Source organism: Petaurus breviceps, unplaced genomic scaffold (assembly GCF_028583685.1).
Source record: "Petaurus breviceps papuanus isolate PSGF00001 unplaced genomic scaffold, PetGlider_PUasm1.0 90847, whole genome shotgun sequence".
NCBI lineage: Eukaryota > Metazoa > Chordata > Mammalia > Diprotodontia > Petauridae > Petaurus > Petaurus breviceps.
This window is the reverse complement of record NW_027187360.1, coordinates 8,314,922-8,337,149: the sequence shown is the minus strand read 5'-3', so window position 1 is coordinate 8,337,149 and position 22,228 is coordinate 8,314,922. Positions and strand designations below refer to the sequence as shown.

The 22,228-nt window shown below is 39.4% G+C and overlaps 2 protein-coding genes across 2 annotated transcripts in view; one reads left to right on the top strand and one right to left on the bottom strand.

Annotated features, from left to right (window-relative positions):
- Nucleotides 1–22,228, bottom strand: part of PFDN4 (prefoldin subunit 4) — a 371,852-nt gene that overhangs the window by 289,971 nt on the left and 59,653 nt on the right. The window lies entirely within an intron of this gene.
- The window catches only part of BCAS1 (brain enriched myelin associated protein 1), a 100,517-nt gene that overhangs the window by 29,250 nt on the left and 49,039 nt on the right, over nucleotides 1–22,228 (top strand). Inside the window, exons 2-6 of the mRNA XM_069072438.1 lie at nucleotides 2,803–2,964; nucleotides 6,552–6,596; nucleotides 13,471–13,608; nucleotides 18,035–18,070; nucleotides 19,889–20,098. Coding sequence (XP_068928539.1) covers nucleotides 2,803–2,964; nucleotides 6,552–6,596; nucleotides 13,471–13,608; nucleotides 18,035–18,070; nucleotides 19,889–20,098 — 591 coding nt within the window. The remainder of the gene's footprint in view (nucleotides 1–2,802; nucleotides 2,965–6,551; nucleotides 6,597–13,470; nucleotides 13,609–18,034; nucleotides 18,071–19,888; nucleotides 20,099–22,228) is intronic.

Genomic DNA, 22,228 nt, shown 5'->3' with positions numbered 1-22,228 from the left:
AGGAAGGAAGGAAGGAAGGAAGGAAGGAAGGAAGGAAGGAAGGAAGGAAGGAAGGAAGGAAGGAAGGAAGGAAGGAAGGAAGGAAGGAAGGAAGAGAGGGATGGAAGGAGGAAGGGAAGAAGGACAAAAGAGAGAGGTTGGCAAGGAGAGGAGAGAGAGAAAAGACCACTATTGAAAAAAAAATTTTTAAGTGCACACAAGAGAATAGAAGGAAAGCCAGAAGGAAATACAGAAAAAGAAGACAACTTGAAGGTTACATGTTGAATTTCTTATGTACTTAAAAGAAAAAATAGCTGCATGGAGATAGTAGAGATTCTCAGTTTGATGTACCATCATTTCTTTCTGTTTTACCTTGTAAACAGAAATGCTCATTTTATTTAGTTTGTGAAATTCAAAATAAAAATATATAATGATGTATAATCAAATTATCCCCTAAAACTTGCCAATGACCAGTTGTGGCACACAGGTGACTAGTGGTTTTCAATAGCTAGCCCAGATAAGTGCAGTCTGTGACATAGTCTAATAAGCTGGATGTCATCTAGTTCAGATTTGGTAATGGATAATGTGTCTCTTAGCCTAGGACCAGCCTAATTAAATTTGTCAAGGGTCAGTGCCAGAGATCAGTACACCAGATGATAAATTTTGAGGAATCCTGGTCACCATGAAGACTGTCTATGATGGCATTGGAGGGTTGTGATCTCAATCAGTGGTTGAGAGAAACCTACACTGCTAAAATCCTATATTCCTAAAGTATCAAAGAATACAATCAAGTAATAAGTAGTATAAGACAGACTACAAGTACAGTGTACAAGATGAAGGCTCAAGAGGTGTAGAGACTTGCGCAGTCACAGAGCTAGGGATGGTCAGGAAGCCAATGGGAGCACAAGTTCACTGACTCCTAGAGCAGCACACTGCCCACTACCATGCTTCAGAGTCATCACAAGACAAAGCAGGTGGGGAAAAGTCTGGACAATTACTAAGGAACCAGGATACTCACAAGAACTAAAGGGCAAGGGAAAGCAGATAGGAGAACAGACAGGAGACAGCCATAGCAAGATCTGAATTATTGAAATAATCCTATCTCAGCCACAGAAGTTTTACATAGTTCCCATTAAGGCAACCACTTCCCAAGAGCACCTTGTTTAGAACCACGAGGTGGATGATTAGTGTCCCTGGATGAGACAAGTACCATGTAGGGAAAGAGAAAGACAAATCCTGACACTCACTTTGTAATGTTGGAACGTTTTGCCCATGGCTGCTCTGCACAAATGTTCCCAAAGTCCTAAGGAAGGAAATGTGATCATACAGGAAAGGGGAAAGGGATCCAAAATGGGGCAGTTGGGTGGCACAGTGGATAAGGCACCAACCCTAGAGTCAGGAGGACCTGTGTTCAAATCTGGCCTCAGAGATTTACTAGCTATGTGACCCAGGGTAAGTCAACCCCAATTGCCTCCAAAAAAAAATTGACAGCTGCCTAGAAAATAGCATACCATGGAGTACAAAGAGGGGGCATTTTGAAATATGTCTTTACATAAAGGTACATGAGAGACATCACATCCCAGTGGACAGAAAGATGACCCTGGAATCAGGAAGACCGGGGTTCAAGTCCTGCCTTGGACACATACTGACTATGGGACTCTAGGCAAGGCACTTAACCTTCCAGTGTTCTAGAGAACACTCTAAGATTATAGAATGCAGAGAAGATGCCAAACTACACTGGAAGAAGGAACCTCCTTATCCAAGAGCTCCTTATATCAGTGAAATCATAGATCTACTCATTGCCCCTCTACCTGTATTTTCATGCCAGAAAATTCTGTTCTTCATGACCCATAGGTATTTACTTTGTGATAGGCCACACAAAATGCATTGCACTGCCTAGGAAACACAAACACTCAAGAAAGGACCTCAACTTTCAAACCTTTCCTAGAGGGCAAACAGATGTTTTGTTCAAATTCTGGCCACAGCTGACCAAAAGCATGGGCAATCACAGGTTCTGGGAACCCACCAATCACCAACCAATAGATTCATATGTTTCCTGAATACTGGCTTTATGCCTATTACAGCTCCTTATGTCAGTTTTACCACGGCCCCTAGGGCTGCAAAGAAAGATGATCCTTCCAAGAAAAGTAGATAAATGATTATCCTTCCCCTTCATTTATTCCTTGGTTAAACTTTTATTGAGTATCTGTGACGCAGCATGCATTGTGCTAAGGGCTGGCACAAACATGTGACCTGGATCCTTCTAGGTGAAATGTCAAAGAGAAAGATTTTCATTGTCACATCCATCCTTCCTTACGATGATGATAAACCCTGAGAATTCTACAGCACAGAGACATTTGAAAACATAATTCTGTCCCTTCTTAATATTAAAACTTAGCATGGAAATTGCAGCAGGTCAATCAGAGGTGTCTCTGTGGATAGGTACAAAGAATTTAGGCAGAAGCTATGAAGATTAAAACCACTGCCACCCCTATTCCTGCTGGGTTTCACAACCGCTTTGCAGTATTAATAGAAAAGAGTTTTTGTTTTGAAAGCAACTTGAACTGTTGTGTTTGTTGTACTCTGGTGGCTCAAAACAATGAGCTTCCAACCAAAAGCAAATGCTGAATATATTAGAACTTGAGGAAGGGGGAGGGGAGAGTGAATCCTGTAAAGACCTTGATTGTTCTATATATGTAGGCAGAATAAGTATGGCTGGAATTCGGGTGTGCGAGGGCCAAGAGATGCAAATGACAAATAATGCTTTGCTATTCCTGTACACATTCAACAAGCCCAAACTGTGAAAACTCTGCTTGCTTTTAGGACATAGTTGACAGCAAGGAAAAGAGTGAACAGGAAAACCCAGTGGGTGTCAATTCCTCAGTCCCTGAAGATACAGAGAAACCTGAAATTGGGCAGGAGAACCCCCAGACTGTAAATATAGCAGAGAATAATAATTCCGTCATGAGTTTCTTTAAAACACTGGTAAGTGTATTTCTTTCCATTTTTTCCTCAAGCTTGTATTTTCTTAAAGTATTTATTGGTTTTGGAAGCAATATGGTGTAGCAGAAAGAGCTTTGGCCTAGGAGTCAGGAGATCTCCAGTTCAAGTTTCCCCACTCACTATCTGTGAAATGTTTGGTTGTTGTTCAATCATTTCAGTCATGCTCAACTCTCCATGACCCTGTTTGGGGTTTTCTTGGCAAAGATACCAGAGTGGTTTGCCATTTCCTACTCCAGATCATTTTACAGACGAGGAAACTGAGGCAAACAGGGTTAAGTGACTTGTCCAGAGTCACACACTTAGTGTCTGAGAACTGATTTGAACTCACAAAGATGAGTTTTCCTGACTCCTGGCCAGGCACTCTATCCATTGTGCCACCCAGCATCTCTCTATGGGTCAGTTTGCTCACCTGTAAAATGAAAGCAGATGATGGAAGATCAGTTCTCTGAAATTCTGTTTCCTCATCAAACAGAGATAATGACTCTTGTACTGACAGTCTCATAGGATGGTTCTAAGGAAAATTCTGTTATTATTGGCTATAGAACCCACAGTCTAAATGTGTACATGGGAGTAAATCCAGACCTGAGGCCACCAGACTCAGTGACTATGAGTAACTCAAAAAGTTCTATTCCAAACATGCATGCAAAAACCTTAGATTTCTACCACTTGTATTAGAAAATGAGATCATTCTCAGATATGAGCATGGTTGCGTTCATTATAGCCAAACTGAAATAATTAACATTAATGAGTGAAGGAAAAAATACCTGAATTGGACTTAGATGTGACTAAAAAAAATTTTGTGTGATACTTTACACGTTGGAATTAATTTAAGCATAAATGCTAAATACTCAACTTAACTAACTTTAGTTGGTCATTTTGATGTTCAGAGTTAAGTTATAAGAAAAGATTTCATTTTTTTAAACTACTTGAATCATTCATTCTCCCTGCCCCCCCAAGACTGCCTCTGTACCTAGGACAATAAAATGTAACTAGGAACATAAATTAAGAACTAGAAAGGACCTTAGAGGGAATATAGTAATAATGATAATATCAGCTAATGCTTATATAGCTCATACTATGTGCCAGGCATGTACCAAGTGCTTTATGATTATGTCATTTGATGTACACAACAAACCTGGGAAGTAGGCGCTATTCTTATCCCCATTCATACAAATGAGAAAAATGATACAAACAGAGGATGGGTGCCTTGCCCAGAGTACACAGCTAGCAAATATCTGAAGCAAGATTTGAACTCAGATCTTCCTGACTCCAAACCCAGCGCTCTAACCACTCTGCCACTTGGTTGCTATCCAGTCCAACCCCCTCATGCTCTAATGAGAAAACTGAGTCCAAAGAAACTATGTGGTTTACCCAAGGTCAAATAAATTTGAAAAGTAACAAAGGTATGATTTGAACCCAAGTCCTTTGACTCCAGATTCAATGTTCTTTCTATGCACCAAGCTATCATTATAAGCCTTGGTTTTTAGCAGGTATAGTAGATCTCATACATGCAAATAAGTGTTGTCTTTTAACATTCCCAAAATGTTTCCATTGCTCAAAATGTTTTCAGGGCCCCTATTTTGAAACCATATTCAGGGCCAGTTTGTGATCCAAACAACAAAATTAGTCACATTCTTTATAGTCACAACTCATTGTGACCTAAAATTCTGTTCCTTGGCTTAATGGAAAGAGCACTGTAGTGAGAGCCAGTAAATCTGGGTTCTAATCCACACTATAGCACAAACTCATTATGTGATTGTAGATGAGTCACTTCCTCTCTGTGGGTTCTTATTTCTTCATCTCTTAAATGAGGGGGTTGAATTAAATGAACTCCAAAGGCCCTTTCGGCGCTGAAATTCATCACATCAGTGATGTGAGATGAGTTTGGTCTACCACTTCATTTACTAAACTTGGCTCTCAGTGATTTCTGGCTAGTTCTTCTCCAATAAGAATCACCCTCAAAAGATAAAGACTTTCTATCACTAAAAATATTCTACAAAATGGACCCTAGGTTCATTCCAAAGTGTTCCAAAAGTGAATAATCTAAACATGTTTAGAATAATGGTACTATAACTGTAATAAGTGCTGTTCTTCCCATGTTGACTACTGCCAAGGTCTTATAATCTTAGGGATAGATAAGAGAATGAGGGCTCAGAAAGCATTGTGAAAGCCACAGCTTTCATTGACCTTGGCTGGAAATCATTATTTCCAGATTCTTCTGTTTCCTTTTCTGTGCCTGAAACCTCAGGCAACTCACAGTACAGACCAATGTACAAGATTTCTCTCTAAGGTGATATTTAACCCAGCAGAACACAAATATAGACACAAAGGGAAAACTGTCCAGGTAACCTAACTCCCCAAAGTTAACACTTTTCTGCAATAAAGAGTTCTCTCCTGCGTCCCTTGATCTCCCTTCTGTTAAGACACAGTTCATCAGTATTGCATAATGAACCAGCATAAGCATTAGTCCAGAGACTTTGGCTCTCATTGTTTTAATTTATTTATTTATTTTTTAAATTTATTATGTTTTTATATTTTATCTATATAAAGTAAAGGGGGGGCTGTGTATATACATGTCTATTACATATATCATGTGATCACATGTATACACATCTATGTATACTCGTGTGTATATTATATATGCACATACATAGTATAAACACATGTATATTATGTATATATAGTGTAAATATATATGCCTATATTTAATATGTGTATGTATATATGTGGATATATATATACTCTATATCATATGTGTGTGTGCCATGAATCAAGAAGACCTGAGTTCAAATGTGACCTCAGACACTTATTAGCTGTGTGACCCTGGGCAAGTCACTTAACCTCTCTCTGCCTCTGTTTCCTCAACTATAAAATGGGGATAATAATAGAACCTATCTCACAGGGCTGTTGTGAGAATCCAATTCCATAGTATTTGTAGAGTTCTTAGCATAGTACTTGATACTTAATAGGTGTCTGAAAAAAATGCCTGCTCCCTTCCTACTTTCCCCTTCAATATCTAAAGGAAATCTCAGAATGGGAAAGAAGCTAATACACACTTTGGACTATTGGAAGAAATTACTGCCTTCCTACTGCGATACCTCACATTTCCCTCCTTTATTTTGGTAACAAAAACCTTTGAATGGGACAAGGTGATATATGTGTTACTTCATTTATAAGCCTAATTCATCTTGTAATTGTGTTCATGTCTGAGTTCTGGTGCATTTGGGTTTTTTGCTTTTCGTAGGAAGCAAGGCAGGGCAGTTGGAGTTAAATGACTTGCCCAAGGTCACACAGCTAGTAAGTGTTAAGATTCTGAAGCCGGATTTGAACTCAGGTCCTCCTGACTCCAGGGCCAGTGCTCTATTCACTGTGCCACCTAGCCACCCCCATGCATTTGTTTTAAATAACAGTCTTACCTTACCTTGAGTCAGCTGGTACATAAAGGATGGGAAACCTGGAGAACTCAATGTAGCAAATGACTGTTGGTTCTTCTCTGATTCTTTACCCTCTACAGCAAATCAAGAAACGCTGAAAAACAATGATTTTTTTTCTTTTCTCAAACATTTAAGGTTTCATCTAACAAAGCTGAAACCAAAACTGATTCAGAAGACAAGGTAAGTCATTTTCTCTATCTAAGTGTATGCCTGCAGTTAGGTTTCAAATAACTTTCATTAGCTAACTTTTGTTAAGCATCTACTATGTTCAGGACACAAAGATAAAAAAATGACACAGACTCTGACCACAAGTAGTTTACAATCAAACAAAAGGATTATAGACATAGCTATACTTGTATGCTACTTTATAACAGAGATGATGTATAATAATGTACAGAACTTCCCCACAAGGTTCTTATTTTAAGTTGTATGTGCATGTAGTTGAATATTGTAGAAGCATATCTCATTGACATGTTTCAAAATAGAGTATAGAACAATAATGGAAATCAAAGTTGTCATTTTCCCACTTGAGTCCCTGAATGGTAGCCTTAATGTAAAATCAAAAAATTGAGCATCTGGATAACAAACTCTTTTATGTATTTAAGAGTTTAAGGGAAAATGCCAAGGTTCTATGCTTTGGTTATTCATTGTATAAACTGTATACCTTTCAAATACATCAAAACTTATTTTCTCAAACTATTTTAGCAATGGTAAATGTTGATTTCAAAATGAGCGCATGCAGATCCTTTTTATTTATGCCCTCTCAATAAAAGATGCAGCTTTTCACTACAACACCTTCAAAGATTCTTATTCTAAAATTATCTTGATTCATCTAAGATTTTTTTTATAGTAAATTTCACTCACAAGGTTTTTTGTTTTACATTTTTGTTGGTATTTTTCCCCTGCTTAATTTGTTTTATGTGGTTTGGGTTACACACTTCAATTACCAAAAATAATGAAAAAAATGTTAAGGTATATGTATATTTAATTCCCATATATGTACACATATGTGCATAACAAGGTAGAATATTAAAGGGGCAAAGGAGAGGACCAGGAAGTCCTTTGTTTACATTTAAGGAGAAAGAGATCATTTTCAACTGAGGGAATCAGAAAAAGCTTCATGGAAGCTCTAAGAGAGTCTTTCAATGGGTATCCAAGTGGACTTGAGTACTCACTTGACATTCATCTATACAAATGCATAGAGGTGAGAGAATGCAGGGTGATACCTTGGACCAGTCAATAGTCCAATTCACCTAGAATATAAATTACATGAAAGGATATGATATGAAATAAGACTGGAGTGGTGGCTGAGTACCAGACTATGGAGGAACTTAAAAGCCAGGCTACAGAATACACATCTCATGTTACAAGAAGTCAAGAGTCACCCAAGATTTATGATGAGGGGAATAACATCGTCCTAGATATTAAGAAGCACTGGAGAGGGGAGAGAGTGGCAGCATGGAGACTAGTAAAGAAGCTTCTATAATAGCATGGGTGAGTGACAACAAAGGACTGATTAGGGAGATAACAAAATGAAAAGAAATGAAGGGACAAATAAAAGAGATACTGCAGTGCTATGCTGCCATAGTAGATCCTCCAAGGATGGGCATATCAGGATAAATGTGAATATTAGTCCAGTTGTGGCATAGAAATAAGAGAGAAGAGAAAGACCAAGAGAAACAGAGACAGAGACTGAGAGAGAGTCACAGAGACAGAGATAGAGAGCCACACGGGGCAGGGGGGGTGGGGGAGAGGCTAGGTGATGCAGTGAAGAGAGCACCGGCCCTGGAGTCAGGAGGACCTAAGTTCAAATCCAATCTCAGACACTTAACGCTTACTAGTTGTGTGACCTTGGGCAAATAAGTCACTTAACCCCAATTTCCCTGCCCTCCCCCCTCCAAAAAGAAAAAAGAGACAGAGACATTGACAGGGAAAATAATGCAGCAAATGCTACAGCCAACAGTAACTGAGAGCTCAAGTCTTGCCTCTGATACACACTGGCTGTGGGACCCTGGGCGAGTTCTAGATAACTCTAAAAGAATGAGTTGCAGAAAAGAGGATGTCCTGCAGTGATAAAGTGAGTTTCTTTGTCTGGAGGCTCCCTATGTCAATGAAATGACAGACCCGGTACCTATCCCTCTATTACTGAGGTAAAATGAATAGAACCCAGCAAATGACTGGCTCTAGAGGGTGAAGGACCAGGAAGATGGTTGTGCCCATCTATCAAGAAGAAATGAAAAGAGCAGGTTTGAGAAGAGAAACGAGTGCTGCAGTTTGGAAGGAGGATGAAGCACCAGCAGGATGTCTAGGTGGAGATGTTTCTTAGGTAGAAATACAGGGACAGGAACTTGGGGAAAAGATTGGCCTGCATATGTATGATATGCACACACCCACATGCGCGCACGCACACACACACACACACACACACACACATACAGACACAGGAGCCCACACACCCAGATCTTTTGCAGTTATTTGCATAGATGAGCTGAGCAAAGCTCTAAGAATGAATGAGATCAAGAGAGACTACAGAGAGAAGAAAAGAGCTAAGGATAGAGCCTTCGGGGGCCAGGACACAGGGCTCACAAGGGGAAGAACTGTTAAGGAACAAGAGAAGGAACTAACAATCTGATCTGTCATATAGCAGGGACTTAATAAATGTTTGGTGATTGTTGTTGACTGAAGCAGAAAGGTAGGAGAAACAGGATTAGGCAGAATTATGGAAGCCAGGGCAAAAAAGAATCTTTAAAAGGAGGAGCTGGTCAGCAATGGCCAAAGGATAAAGCCTTAGAAAAAAGTTCAATTTGCCAATTAAGAGTTCATTACTCATATTAAAGGGAACCATCTTTAGTCCAGTTGTGAGGACTAAAACCAGATTGTAATGAGTTGGGTAAGTAAGTAGTGAGGAATTATAAGAAACAAATGAAGACTATTCCTTCTAGAAGTTTAGCAATGAAGGGAAGGAGAAAGAGAGGATGGTGAGTTGAAAGGTAGCAGTATTGAGGGCAAGCCTTTTTGTTTTGTTTTGTTTTTAATAAAGAAACCCCAAGCAAGTTCATAAGCAAAAAGGAAGAAGCTAGTAGTAAAGGAAAGATTAAAAGGATAGCAAGTATAGTCCCCACACTCTAAAACAAGGGGGAAGCAAGCAAGCAATAAACATTTATTAAACACCTACTATGTACCAGGCACTGTGTTAAGTGTTAGGGGTACAAATAAGAAAAAGAAAAGCAGTTCTTGCCCTCAAGCAGATTGCAATCTAATAAGGAAAGACAGCACACAGACTGAAGGTGAAAAGTTGGGGGCTGGGGGAAAGTAGAGAAGTCAATCAAAGAACCCCTGAAATAGTATACCCACATGAGAAATGAAATGTCTGAGCTGGACTCTCTCCTTAAATAGAGGTTTTGTAGTTTGTGGCCCCACCCTTCAATAAGAGAGGCAGAGGGTAGTGATGAGGCAGAGAACCAAGGCTAAAAAGATCTGGTAGGATTATGAGGTTATCCCAATAATCAGCTTCTTGGGGCATTGTGGAGAAGTCAGTCAGAGAAGTCCCAAAGTAATACAGTCAGGTGAGAAATGAGAAATGAAAGAAGAGAGAATGGGTTATGCTATAAAGAGGTTTTGAGTTATGAAGAAGGAAAAATGAGGGAAACATAACCAATGGCCTTTGTCTTCTCAGTAAAATAGGAGACAAGGTCATCTGCAAAGAGAAAGGGAGGAGGGGTGATGTTTGGGGCTTGAGGAGACTTGAGAAAGGTTTGAGATAGCCACAATAACATAAGGAACAAATTAAGGATGAATAAAGGGAACACTGTGCAACAGTGAGAGCCCAGTTGAGGTTGGATCTCATAAATTTGTAGCAGCTTCGGTCAGCATGGTTTCATGACTTCCTCTAGCAGAACTCTGTGTCTCGAAAGTAGATGAAGAAAACAGTGGAGGCAGCTCAGGGTTAGGGACCAGGAGAGCAGGAAAAGGCAGAAGGTTAAAGAAGTAAAGAACTCAAGAGTGAAGTCAGAAAAAGTTTCTGAAGAATGAAGGAGACAAAAAGACACAAAAAAAAGTTAAGAAAAGTTTCGGGAGGAGAGAATTAGTAAAGGAGAGGGGATGTTGAAAGATTATGATTAGAGAGAGGAGCTTCATAGTCCCCTTTCCCCTTTAGCAAATACAAGGATCAGGAGAAAGTAATAAAATCAGATGGCATCCAAAAAAAAAATGTTGCTGAGGATAGTGACAGAAGGAGAATGTGGAATTGCAATGGAGATTAAAAGCATGTGACCTCCTCCTGCTAGTGCCTATGAGTCAGGGCTTTGAGCAAAAGAGCATCCTAGTGCCAGAGAGGATGATGGGAAAAGATATACTATCTGTCTTCAGACATGATGTAGATTTCAGTTATCACCAGATGAAAGGGATGTAAGAGGAAGAGTTCTAGGGAAAATTATCATTTGAGTACAACAGAATAGAGCTCTAGAGGTAGACAGAGGAAGATATGGAATGGGGAGGTATAGGACCAAGCTGCTAGGTGAAAGATCATGGAGAGAAGTAGAGGGGAAAAGGATTTTAGTTCAGATACATGTGTGATATTGGATGATGGGAATTTCTGGAGCAGGAGGTTCAGTGTTGTTGAGGAAGGACTCATAGAACCCCAAGGAAACAGGAGCTTACAAGCTAGACTGGTTTGAGGGAAGCTTTGTATTTCCCATCTCCCATTGTTTGCATTTGTGTGTGTGTTGTGCATGTGTCTGTCTATCTGTTTTCCTCTTTATCTTCATATCTAGATTTTGAATAAATGAATGAAGGGCTTCCTTGGCTATTTCAGCCAAGTTTTCAGGGTGTGCTGCAGGCCATGTGCCCTTAAGCTGATGGCCTTGATGGACATTTCACTTCATTCTCAGACTTAGTTCATTTTGTTAATCAGCTCTTGTTTATAATCAACCCAAGAGCCATTTTAAAAGGCATGAATGGGGAAAGTGATTGCTCCATTGTCATCAAGATATTTCTTATCCTCTAACTTCTGAGGCTGAGAATTAGCAACTAAAATGGAAATGGCAATAGAGTAATTGTAGTTACTGTGTGGTGACCTTCCTCTTTTGGTTGCTGTGCAAACATGCCCAGCAAACTCAGCAGAAACTGCACAGAGGTTTGAAAGGAGTAAAACTCCTCTGGAAGCAAACTGGAGGTGCCAGATTTTTCAATATTTCACAATATGCCTATTGTTATTCCAACGATTAAAAAAAAATCTTCCCCTTGGAATAAAGGTGTTCAGTAAAATTAAATAGCTTCCCTCTAGGAAACTTGCCAAATGTTAATGAAGGGCATGTGGAGAGTACAGCACATCCCATGGGAAGCCTAGGACTCTCTGAAAATATAACAAACTCTCCAAAAAGCAACTGATTATTTGGAATAATAGGTTTCTAAAGAAACTTGCCCCCTTTCCCACTGACATCATAGATTCTCTCCAGGGAAACTCATGATTCAGTCTTCATGAGAACTGTGGTAAGAAATAGAGCCATCACAGAGAAATCCTCTATGTTCTTCTGATTGTCCTTAGCTTCAGAGTCTGATGATATGGTCAAGGAATGATGGCTTCCACGAACCACACCCTCTGCCCCTAAGTATCACAGAATCTCTTGCAACTCAGAATTATGCTCCTTTGACTTAGGTCTATGTCTTTATTCTTGAATTTGTCTATTTAAGAAACCTAAATGGATTGTCTTTATTATATGTTTGCCATACAAGCAGGGCTCAGGGCACAGTCATGCAAAGTACTTCCTATTTCCCCATACTCTGTATTGTTTGGACATATTTTGCATGAGTTGATTCAGCCCAATGCATTCTCACTACTCTATCTCTTTTGGGCTCCACTCCTGTCCTAGAATTAAAATACTGGGGTTATCTGGAAATGATAAGATCTCCCCACTGACTTGGACATAGCTCCCTCTGGCACCGTTTGGAACTTTGTGGCCTAACAGGAGGGAACATTTATGAGCACAGTTTCACAACCATCATAATAACCCTTTTTAAGACCTTGTTTCAAAAAGCCTTTAAAAGGACTTTTTTTTTTTTTAACTGAATGTTGCAGCCCTGCTTCTGGGAAGTGTTGGTCTTTACTTGACAGTGTGGTTGACACACTGGCAAACAGCAGTTAGTTAAGCAAGTTTCATGATAAAATGTCAACTATTATAATTGTCATTAAATAGTATGTATATAATGTTCCTCAATACAGAAAGGCACACAACATTGGCATGGGACAACACTGTCACCGAGGCTGACAATGAAAGTGACCATTGCTAGACAATTTCAGTTCTATATCCTCTTTAACTTAGCTGTAGTAGATCAGTTCATGAAAGAAAGTTTCATTAACATTTAGCCTCTTGAGTAGTCTTGGCTTTTCCATTACAAAGTGAAATTACCACTCATGCCTAGCCTAGAGATATTTGTCCATCCCTTCCACCCCTAAATAGAAATTATCCTATTGTCCTGTGATCTCAGAGTCCTTTCCTTCCCCTTGTAGAGACATTGCATATGGGGAGAAGGGAGAACATTCTGAAGTCATCCAGTGCTTTAAAATCACTGAGATTAGATATAGTTTAGTATTTTTCTAATTACATTTAATATACTTCAGGCTGCTAAATTTTTAAGATAAAAATTGAGAAATTTGGCTAATCACTAGGACCCATTGTGTGACAAAAGATATAGTCATAGAAGATATCTGTTTGAGGAAACTCTATTTTTCTCTTTTTATCTGAATGGCTAATAGGGTGTGGACACTACCTAAATGCATTTTGATTGTCATTACTCAATGAGTTCACATTTACAAAGGCCCTCTCACCCAACTGAGAATTTGGGTGTGCCTAAATTTCCATGCAATAAGCCAATCTCTTAGAGGGGAATCATCATCCATCATTAAACATTCAGATATTATTAGAATAGGCATTTGGGAACAATATCCATTGACAGATGTGTGACTGTCTTTAACATGTAATTACAAATGAAGAGAAAGTGAATAATGTAAAATAAAGTCAAAAACTACTCAACTTTGACTACTATTACCCGAAAGGGATCGAAAGCTGAGAAGGTCCATGATGGACCAACTGGTCAGAAGACAACGGGAGAAGTCCAGGCCAAAGGAGCCAAGAAAAAGAATCCAGAGAGTCCCAGTCTAGGCTATGCCTTTAGAAAATTCTTTAGGCATAAGGTCTGTATCTTGTTGCTAGAGAAAGCAGAACCCTGCCCTGCAATGGATAATATGGACTCTGGTCATCCACTGACCAAAATCCACCTTAGCAAAGGGAGAGGTTTCTGTAGGTGTTTGGGACTGTCAAATAATAAATTAAGTTGGTATGAAATAGCATAGTATAGTGGAAAGAACACTGGATCTGGAGTCAGCAGGCCTGGATTCAAATCATGTTTCTGCCACTTACTACCTGTAACCTTGGCTAAGTCACTTAATTTCTCAGTGCCGTTTCCCATCTATGAATTAGGGGGCCTGCATTACAGGACCTCTAAAACCCCTTCCAATTCTAAAAATCTACAATCTATGAAGCCAATTTGAATGACAGCCCCAAAACCAGCCCTCCCTAATCTCTCCTACCCATAGGGCAGGGTTCTAAAATAATTCTCCTAACCGAAAAGTCATGCCTCTTACCTAACTGAGAAAACCTATATAACTGTATGATTTGACCCTGATACTAACAAAATTTACACCACCCTACAGCAGACAAAGAAGAGGAAAAACAATGGATTAAGGCAGGGCGATTCTTAGAATAGCCTCTTGGTTATGAAGCTGCAGGTGTAGAAGTATCAACTTCCCAATTTGCTAGAATGATGTTCTTGGGTGCTCAAGAGAACCTACTATAGCTGCATTATTCCAGCATATTTGGAAGTGAGTAAAAAGTATCCCCTAAGCTCAATTTAATGTAATGAACTCGTACAGAGAACCCTCTCTCTGAATGTCTGTCCTATTCTGGGAGTCATGCATTTACGTAAGGAGGGGCTCTTTGGAAATCCTTTTGAGGTGGAGTTGAAATTTACACATGCTATCAATATTGTGAATTTATCCTTAGAAATAAGAGAGTATTTAGAGATCTTAAGTATATTTCCTTAAAATGAAATATTATTCTGGTAAAAGACAGTGATGATCTGGAATCTAATGCTATAATTTGTAGTTCAGAGCCCCCCCCCACACCACCCCACAAAAACAGTTGTACACTGGACAGCATCTCATGACTGACTGAAGGGAAAATATGATATCATTCATCACATGGGAACATTCCAGACCAACACCCACTTGGGATGTTTTTGTGAGCAAGGGATTTTGATAATTAAAGAATTTTTTTCTTTTATTCAAAAATATGTATATTACATATATATAAGCATAGATACAAACAATACACACATACATATATATGTATAATATTAACCATATCATTTCAATGTTCCCAATCTAAAGTTCTACCCTGTCCTTTTACCTTTACCTACCCACCTATGCACTTCAAAAAGGGGAAATGCAGTGATTACTTTAAGAATGACATTTTAGGGGGAAGAAGGAGTACCAAATGATCTGGTGGACTATATTCTACCACTAATGCACATGCAAAATGAGGAACGACTGAATTCTGGCAAAACTCTGGGAAGATGGAGAAAAAATGCCCCATTACAGACTTCTGTGTTATCTATCAACTTCATTTTGACAAGTCTTTGTGATACCCATACAATCTTCTAAGGCTGCATTTTTCAAATTCTCTGAATTCTTTTCACACAACAACTTAATGCATGATTTCTGAAGCTTATGGCTGCCTCTGAGACCCATTCTCCTGGCCAGTGGAGGCTCTTCATTTTCCTCTTGTCAGAATTCTATCATCACTAATGGAGCAGTCCATTAAAATGTAAATAACCACATCAAAATTAAGTAAATGGATCTTTCCATAAAGCTTTCCACAGGGTCACACAGGGCATCCCTCTGATCCTCCCTTTTTCCTTACATTTAAAATTATGGCAAAAGGGGAAACTCATACTCCTAAAACCAAGCCTGAGATTCAGATCTAAAACATTGTTTTCTACTTCTCAGGCAATAAGGGCTAAGGAAGACAAGGAGCCAGCTATCGCTGTACCATAGACTTGACTGTGTACATACACAGGTCATACACGATTAGCTTCTCTGAGTCTCCTGTTTCCCTTCTGTAAAGTATGAATGCCAACACTTTATTAACTTCATAAAAATGAAAGGTTCTGGCCTCTCTGGTGGCTAAGACATTTTTAGCTAGCTTAAAACAAGGGCATTGTTATTTTTCTTAAGTAATATAGAAATATCAATTTATAAGAGATTAAAATTAGAGTTTTATCTTTTACAAATAGAAACTGTGGTTTACTTCATTCTTCTTACGGTTAAATGACTCATGATCAACTCTAGTCAGCCAAGAAGCACTGATTAAATACTCACTATATACCAGACTCTGTACTAAGCCCTAGAGATATGAAGATAGAAATGGAAAAAAGTTTCTGCCCTCAAGGAGCTTACATTCTATCTGGGAAGACAACATGCAAATATAAAAGTACATCTGAAATATGTATAAAATGGATAGAAGGTAATTTTTGAGGGTATGCATTATAGTCAGAAAACACACACCAACCTATTATTAATGGTTTCATATGAGAAATTTTCTTCATACATTCATTGTTTTTCAGGTCTTTGTGTAGTTACTTATCCCTTACTAACATCATCCCTCAATGTGAAAATGAGATAACAGTACTAGCAACATGGCATGATCTGTCTGGACACAATACATTTGGGTGGCCTGAGGGAGTTGCCATAACCTAAGTGGAAATGAAATATACATAATATGTTCCTTCTGCACTGAACATCAATGGTTAAAACATAGAAAAAGAGTGATCAGTGATATGGCCACAACGTCAAAACTCCCCTGAATGGTGAAATAGAGAGAGGACAAAGCAAGGTACCTTCACATCCCACTATAGACACTAGCGGTGTGGCCCTGGAAATCTCTGATACTGTGATCATAGCCTTTTACTTTTCAATGCTTCAAGTACTGCTCAGATCATATGAGGCAATGCTCCAAGACCCTAGGAGGAAACCTAATGATTTGCCTGACTCCTGCCAAGGGTATTACTGTGCAGCCATGCAAAGCAAGGCCCAGAATGACTTTTGCTAAATGGCATGGTGGGAAGGACAGATTGTACCGAATCCTGTTGTTTCCTTGAAATCCTGCTCTTGTACCTGATGTACTCCAGCCCTTAACAAACAAGCAAGCAGCTCCTCTGGTAGACCCCTCTGTCACATAATGTAAGAATGACTCCCCAGAGAAGTCAGAGAGAAGCAGGTTTTTCAGGCAACACACTCTTATCCCACCCTTATCCTACCCACATTCATCACTCCTAAAAAATGGCAACCCCTGGCAACACCCTTCCAATCTTTTCTTTTTCAGTGTTTTGTTGTTTTTAAGAAGAAAATATTGGGCCATGTGTATTCATTTCCCCTTGAGTCCCCTTTAATTCTGTGAATACCCTTTTGAAGTTAAAACTGGGCAGATTGTCTAAGACTTGCAGAAACATGCATAATGCAGAAAATCATCAGCAATCTCATCTTGTCCTGCCATCTATGAAATACAGACAGCTTTTTTTTTCCTTTAATTCTCCTGTGCTCTGCAGGTCTATGCATTTTAAAATGGGGCCGGAGATTACTCTTTAAAACTCATAGCCAGACTTTGATCACTCTTGTCAAAACTCATAGGAAGACTTTGATTTCCCTCTCTCTTTGGGGGCTTAGATTGTTCCATAGAGTGGTTGTCCCTCAGGACTGTCCAGTCAGATACTGAAAAGAAAAAGAGGCCTTGATTCAGTTTGGGTAACAGACTTATTGACTTGTATGCAGGGAAAAATATATGTGATCACTTCTTAGGGCAGGAATTCTTAACCTTTTTTGTATCTTGAAACTTTTGGCAGTGATGAATCCTATACATTCTTTCTCAGAATAATGTTTTTAAATAATTGAAGGAAATGCTAAATTTCAGTGAAAAGTTGGGGAAAATAAGGATGAAGATATTTTTTCCCATCCAAATTCACAGATCTCCTGAAAACTACCCACAAACACTTTGGGTACATATAGTGGATCCCAGGTTAATAATCTCTACCTCAGAGGGTGAAGCAGGATTTGGAAAATACCTTTCTGGGTGTGTCCACAGTAGAAAATCAAGAGGCTTCTTCCTTTTACCAGTTTTTTTGCTTCTTGGTGACAGAGAAGGGAAAGAAAGATGGGCCATATCAAGAATAGCTTGCTCAGGGGCAGCTAGGTGGTGCAGTGAGTAAAGTGCTGGCCCTGGAGTCAGGAGATCCTGAGTTCAGTTTCCACCTCAGACACTTAATACCCACACAAAAAAGATAGCTGTGTAACCTTGGGCAAGTTACTTAACCACAATTGCCCTCCAAAAGGAAAAAAAAAAGAATAGCTTGCTCCCCTTTACCTCTTTTCTGCCTCCTGAATTTCCTGCTTGTTAGGGGAGAGGTGGGAGAGGAAAACTGGCCAGAGCAGTTGGGGGGGGGGGGGCAGGTTGTAGGGGGACAGTCTTGTAAGGCACTGACTTTGTTTTCTGTTTCTTTACTTTTAGTCTTCAAAAGAAACTCAATCAACATCAAATTCCAAAGTAAGTATATTTTCCACAACCAGATAGTTGTTGTAGAATGGATACAACTGGGGGAGAGGGGGGGAGGGACAGGCAGGGGAGGGGGGCACAGAATTCAGATAAAGCTGTCTTGATCCTCAGTATCCTTTCCTGGCAAACAAAGGTCTTCCACACAGATTAACCGTGGAAAGAGCACTGGATTTGAAGTCCAAAGGTACAGATTCGAATGCTACCTCTCCTACTTACCGTCCATGCGGACTTGGGCAAATAAATTAACCTTTCTTAGCCTCAGTTTCTTCTTTATAGAATGAAGAAGTTAGCAAGCAAATAGGGAAGGCTCCTTCTAGCCTTGAATCCTATGAAACTACAACCTGAGCAATTGTATATTACTTGATCAAATCAAATCAGCAAGAATTATAAAATTTAGAGGGAGAAACAGAAGGAAAAAGCAACATTTACCCTCAGAAATCTTGCAATCTTGTGGTCCTTCCTCTCTGGCCTTTTTTGTCCATCTCATGCCCATTCACACACTGTTTTGTATCATGCTCTGTGTCCTAGGCTTATTGTTTCCTATTTCCATAGGAGGAGGGACTTTTCCTTCTCTAACTCAGAAGCCCCACTGTGCTTTGCACAAAAGGTGTTCGATATCTGTTAGTTCAATCAATTGAACCTTAGGGGAAAAATAAGAACAAGACCACAAAACAATTAGAAAACAAGACCATGCAACATGTAGTGGGGAAGTTGTGTAGCAAGGCTCTGAGGGGTCCAGGAATTCAGAGCTTATGCTTGACAGGTGAGGAGCAGAAAGGACAAAAGTTTAAGTGGTGTTAAGGAAGGGGCAGGAACCAGGGTTGATTGATTTGGAGACGCAGCCACAGAATGATAGAAATAGAAAGGATTAGGATTCCAAAGACCTACATTTAGTTCTGCCTAGGTCACTCAATAGCAGTGTGCCTGCCCTTGGTCACTTCCTGTCTCTGAGTTTCCCTTCCTCCCTAAAATGAAAGGTTTGCATAGGATAATCCTTAAAATCCCTTCCAATTTAGACATTATATAATTCCGTGTTTCCTACCACCTGTCCATCCCTTCTTTATCAATGTGTTATAGCAGCAAAAAAAAAAAAAAATGAAAAACACTAGACCTAAATTCAGATCTGACTTGGGATCCCAGTTCTGGCAATATTATTATGGAGAAGTTATTAAACCAATCTCTGAGCCTCAGTTGTTGTAAGGAAAGTGTTTGGTAAACCTAAAAATGAGATAGGGAAGGAAGGGGAAAAAAAGAGGGAAGGGAGGAAGGAAGGGAGGGAGGAAGCCAGGAAGGAAAGCAAAGTATTTGTCTACTATGTGCCAGGCACGGTGATAACTGCTTTATAAGTATCATCTTATTTAATCTTCAAAACAACATAGGAGATAGGTGAAATTATTATCTGCATTTTATAGTTGAGGAAGCTAAATCAGATGAAGGTTAAGTGACTTGCCCAGGGTCACATAGCTAGAAGGGTCTAAAGTCACATTTGAACTCATATCTTCCTGACTCCAGGCCTAGCCCTCTTTCTTCTGTGCTATCTACCCACCTCAGTGTAGGAATGTGTTACTATTAATCATAGCAAATTAAAAATATGTAGATATGTCTCATCCTGGTCTAGATTTAGACTGTGCCATAGTCTAAAAGTGAATTCCACATTTCTCTAGCTTCATGTCCCAAATTAGTTCATCATGCCTTCTAAAGAATTATTAGCACCTAGGTGGAACAGACCTTCATTTCTTTTAAGTCTTTCCTTTTTGGATCATTTTGAGCAACTATTTGTCTTTTGGGGTTTGTTTGTTTTTAACATAGGGTGCTGAAAAATCACCTGCTTCTTCAGCTAATACAAAATCAGACAAAGCTGCCTCTTCATCACCTGAGGCCCAGGGGACACAGAGGAATACTAAAGGTTTGGACTCTTCAGCTCAGCAACAACCGACAGCATCCTCTGAATCAGCAAAGAATGGAACAAAGGAGAAATCCCCCACTTCTCTTCCTCTGGGCAAGCTCTTTTGGAAAAAGGTCTGTCTTGTCTTAGTTTGCCAGTCTCAAGGTTTGGAGGTATTCTGTTGCTTGATCTGTAAGGAATTTCTAGAGATCAAATCAAAGTGTGTATGTGTGTGTGTGTGTGTGTGTTGTGTATCTAATTATTATTCTTATTCAACAGTGAGCTGTTTGTTGTACTTAGTTTTTCCAACAGGATGAAACTTGCATTTATGTTGATGGTGTCTTACTGATTGCATAGAAGAGTTAACTGTCTGTCAGGTTAAAACATGTGTTTTGTGGGAGATAAAAAGGTACACAAATATGGTTTCTCTTTCTTTAAACCATTCTTGAACATAACATGCAAAGCGGCAGCATTTCATGATGTGTTTTAGCAGAGGTGCATTCATTAGAATATCTGTTGACTCCTGGCTCTCTCCTGGCTTCCCATGTAAACTCTGAGCCCTTGGCTAAATGAATGGCCTCTCAAAAGCTCTTTGGCTTGTCTCTTTCCCAACCAGATGTGGTTAGTCATTAGAAGCTGTTTAGCTTCTATTCTTGCACTGGGAATTCAGGGCGGTTACCCAGCTCACCAACAAAGCAAATACACCCTTGGCTTTGACTCTACAAAGAAGTTCAAACAGTTGCTGTCTGGATTATTTTTTTTTCCCCTCCAGAAGCAGATGCCTCAGGTATGAGTAGTGAAAGGAAAGGGGGTGGAGTTATTCTGAGCCCTCTCACATAATTACCATTGCTAAGGAAACCACTGGCACTGGTGTGCCTTCTAAATTGCTGCTTCATCTGAAAGCAGTGAAATAGAGTGCAGAATATACTTGGGGATTTCAAAAAGGAGTTTGACAGAAGAAGCAAGCTGTTAAATATTTAATTGGCAAATGAGCCCAGAAAGGTGTGTGTACAGATTCCTCTTTATACGGATGATAAACACAAACATATCTGAAGTTTGGAGAGACATTGCTTTGATGTCAATTTCATTTCCTTACCTGGAATTCTAAAAAATTCTAATTCTAGATACTATAAGAATCTATATATATTGTATTGTAGAATGTCTAGATTCTATAAGATGGGAAGATGACAAATACAATGTAACCGGTTCTTCAATATTTCTTTCCAATTTGGAACTATTCCAGGGGTGGGGACCCTGCAGCCTTGAAACCACATGGCCTTGAGGCCATATCAGGCCAGCTCTGTGTTCTGACACAGCCACCAATAACTATTGGCAGCTGTGCAGTGCAAGAGATTGGGGATCAGCAGCCCTGAGTTTGAATCCTGACTCTGCCACTTACCACCTGTTTGACCTTGGGCAACTCACTTAACTTCTCTGCAACTCATTTTCTGAGAATAAAATGAAGGGGTTTGAATAAATGACCTCTTAAATTCTTTTCCAGTTTATAATCTGTGATCTCAAACACCCATAAGGATAGTATAGTTCCTATTCCTCCCATCAGTGAGACTTCTTTCTCACCAAACACGCCATTATTTTTCTTTGAAGGTCCCATGTGCTGTTCTACAATTTTATCCCTGTCTGGAGTTGCAACAGAACGATGATAGTCAAAGAGTTCTCAAACTTTTAAACTCTGAGCCTCATCCACTTTTGGAAAAATATCATCCCTTTCCCTTTCTGCCCCATGTTTTGCCTCTGTTTTCTTGCATACTCTGGAATATGAAGTGAAGAAACTGACTCCACTTGAAGGTGCCCCCCAATGTGAGGACCTTTCTGATAAACTTCTAGATAAAGCAAAATCCTCTGAAGAGGTTGTTTTCTGGTTCTTTCCACTAACTACAAAAATGCAGGTCCAAATGGAAATTAAAACTGCATGTGATGGAAAACAAATGTGGTGTTTTTGAGATTTAGGGGTTGTGTGTTTTTTTTTCCTTTGAACCAAATCAGAGTTTTAAACCAATCTCAAGCAACTTCAGCAATGCTTTTAGGGGGCCATGACGAGAAAACCCTGGAAAATGTTTATAATTAATAATGCTGCCCAAGGTTTCTTTCTTCTAGTTCTCTCAATTGGGGTTTCAAAAATGATTTGTTTAAAGATTACCAAGGATACAGCACTGAGACAGTATGGGACAGTAGAAAAAACACTGGACTTGGGGTCAGGAGACTTGGGTTCCAGTTTCACCTCTGCCATTCACAAACTATATGAC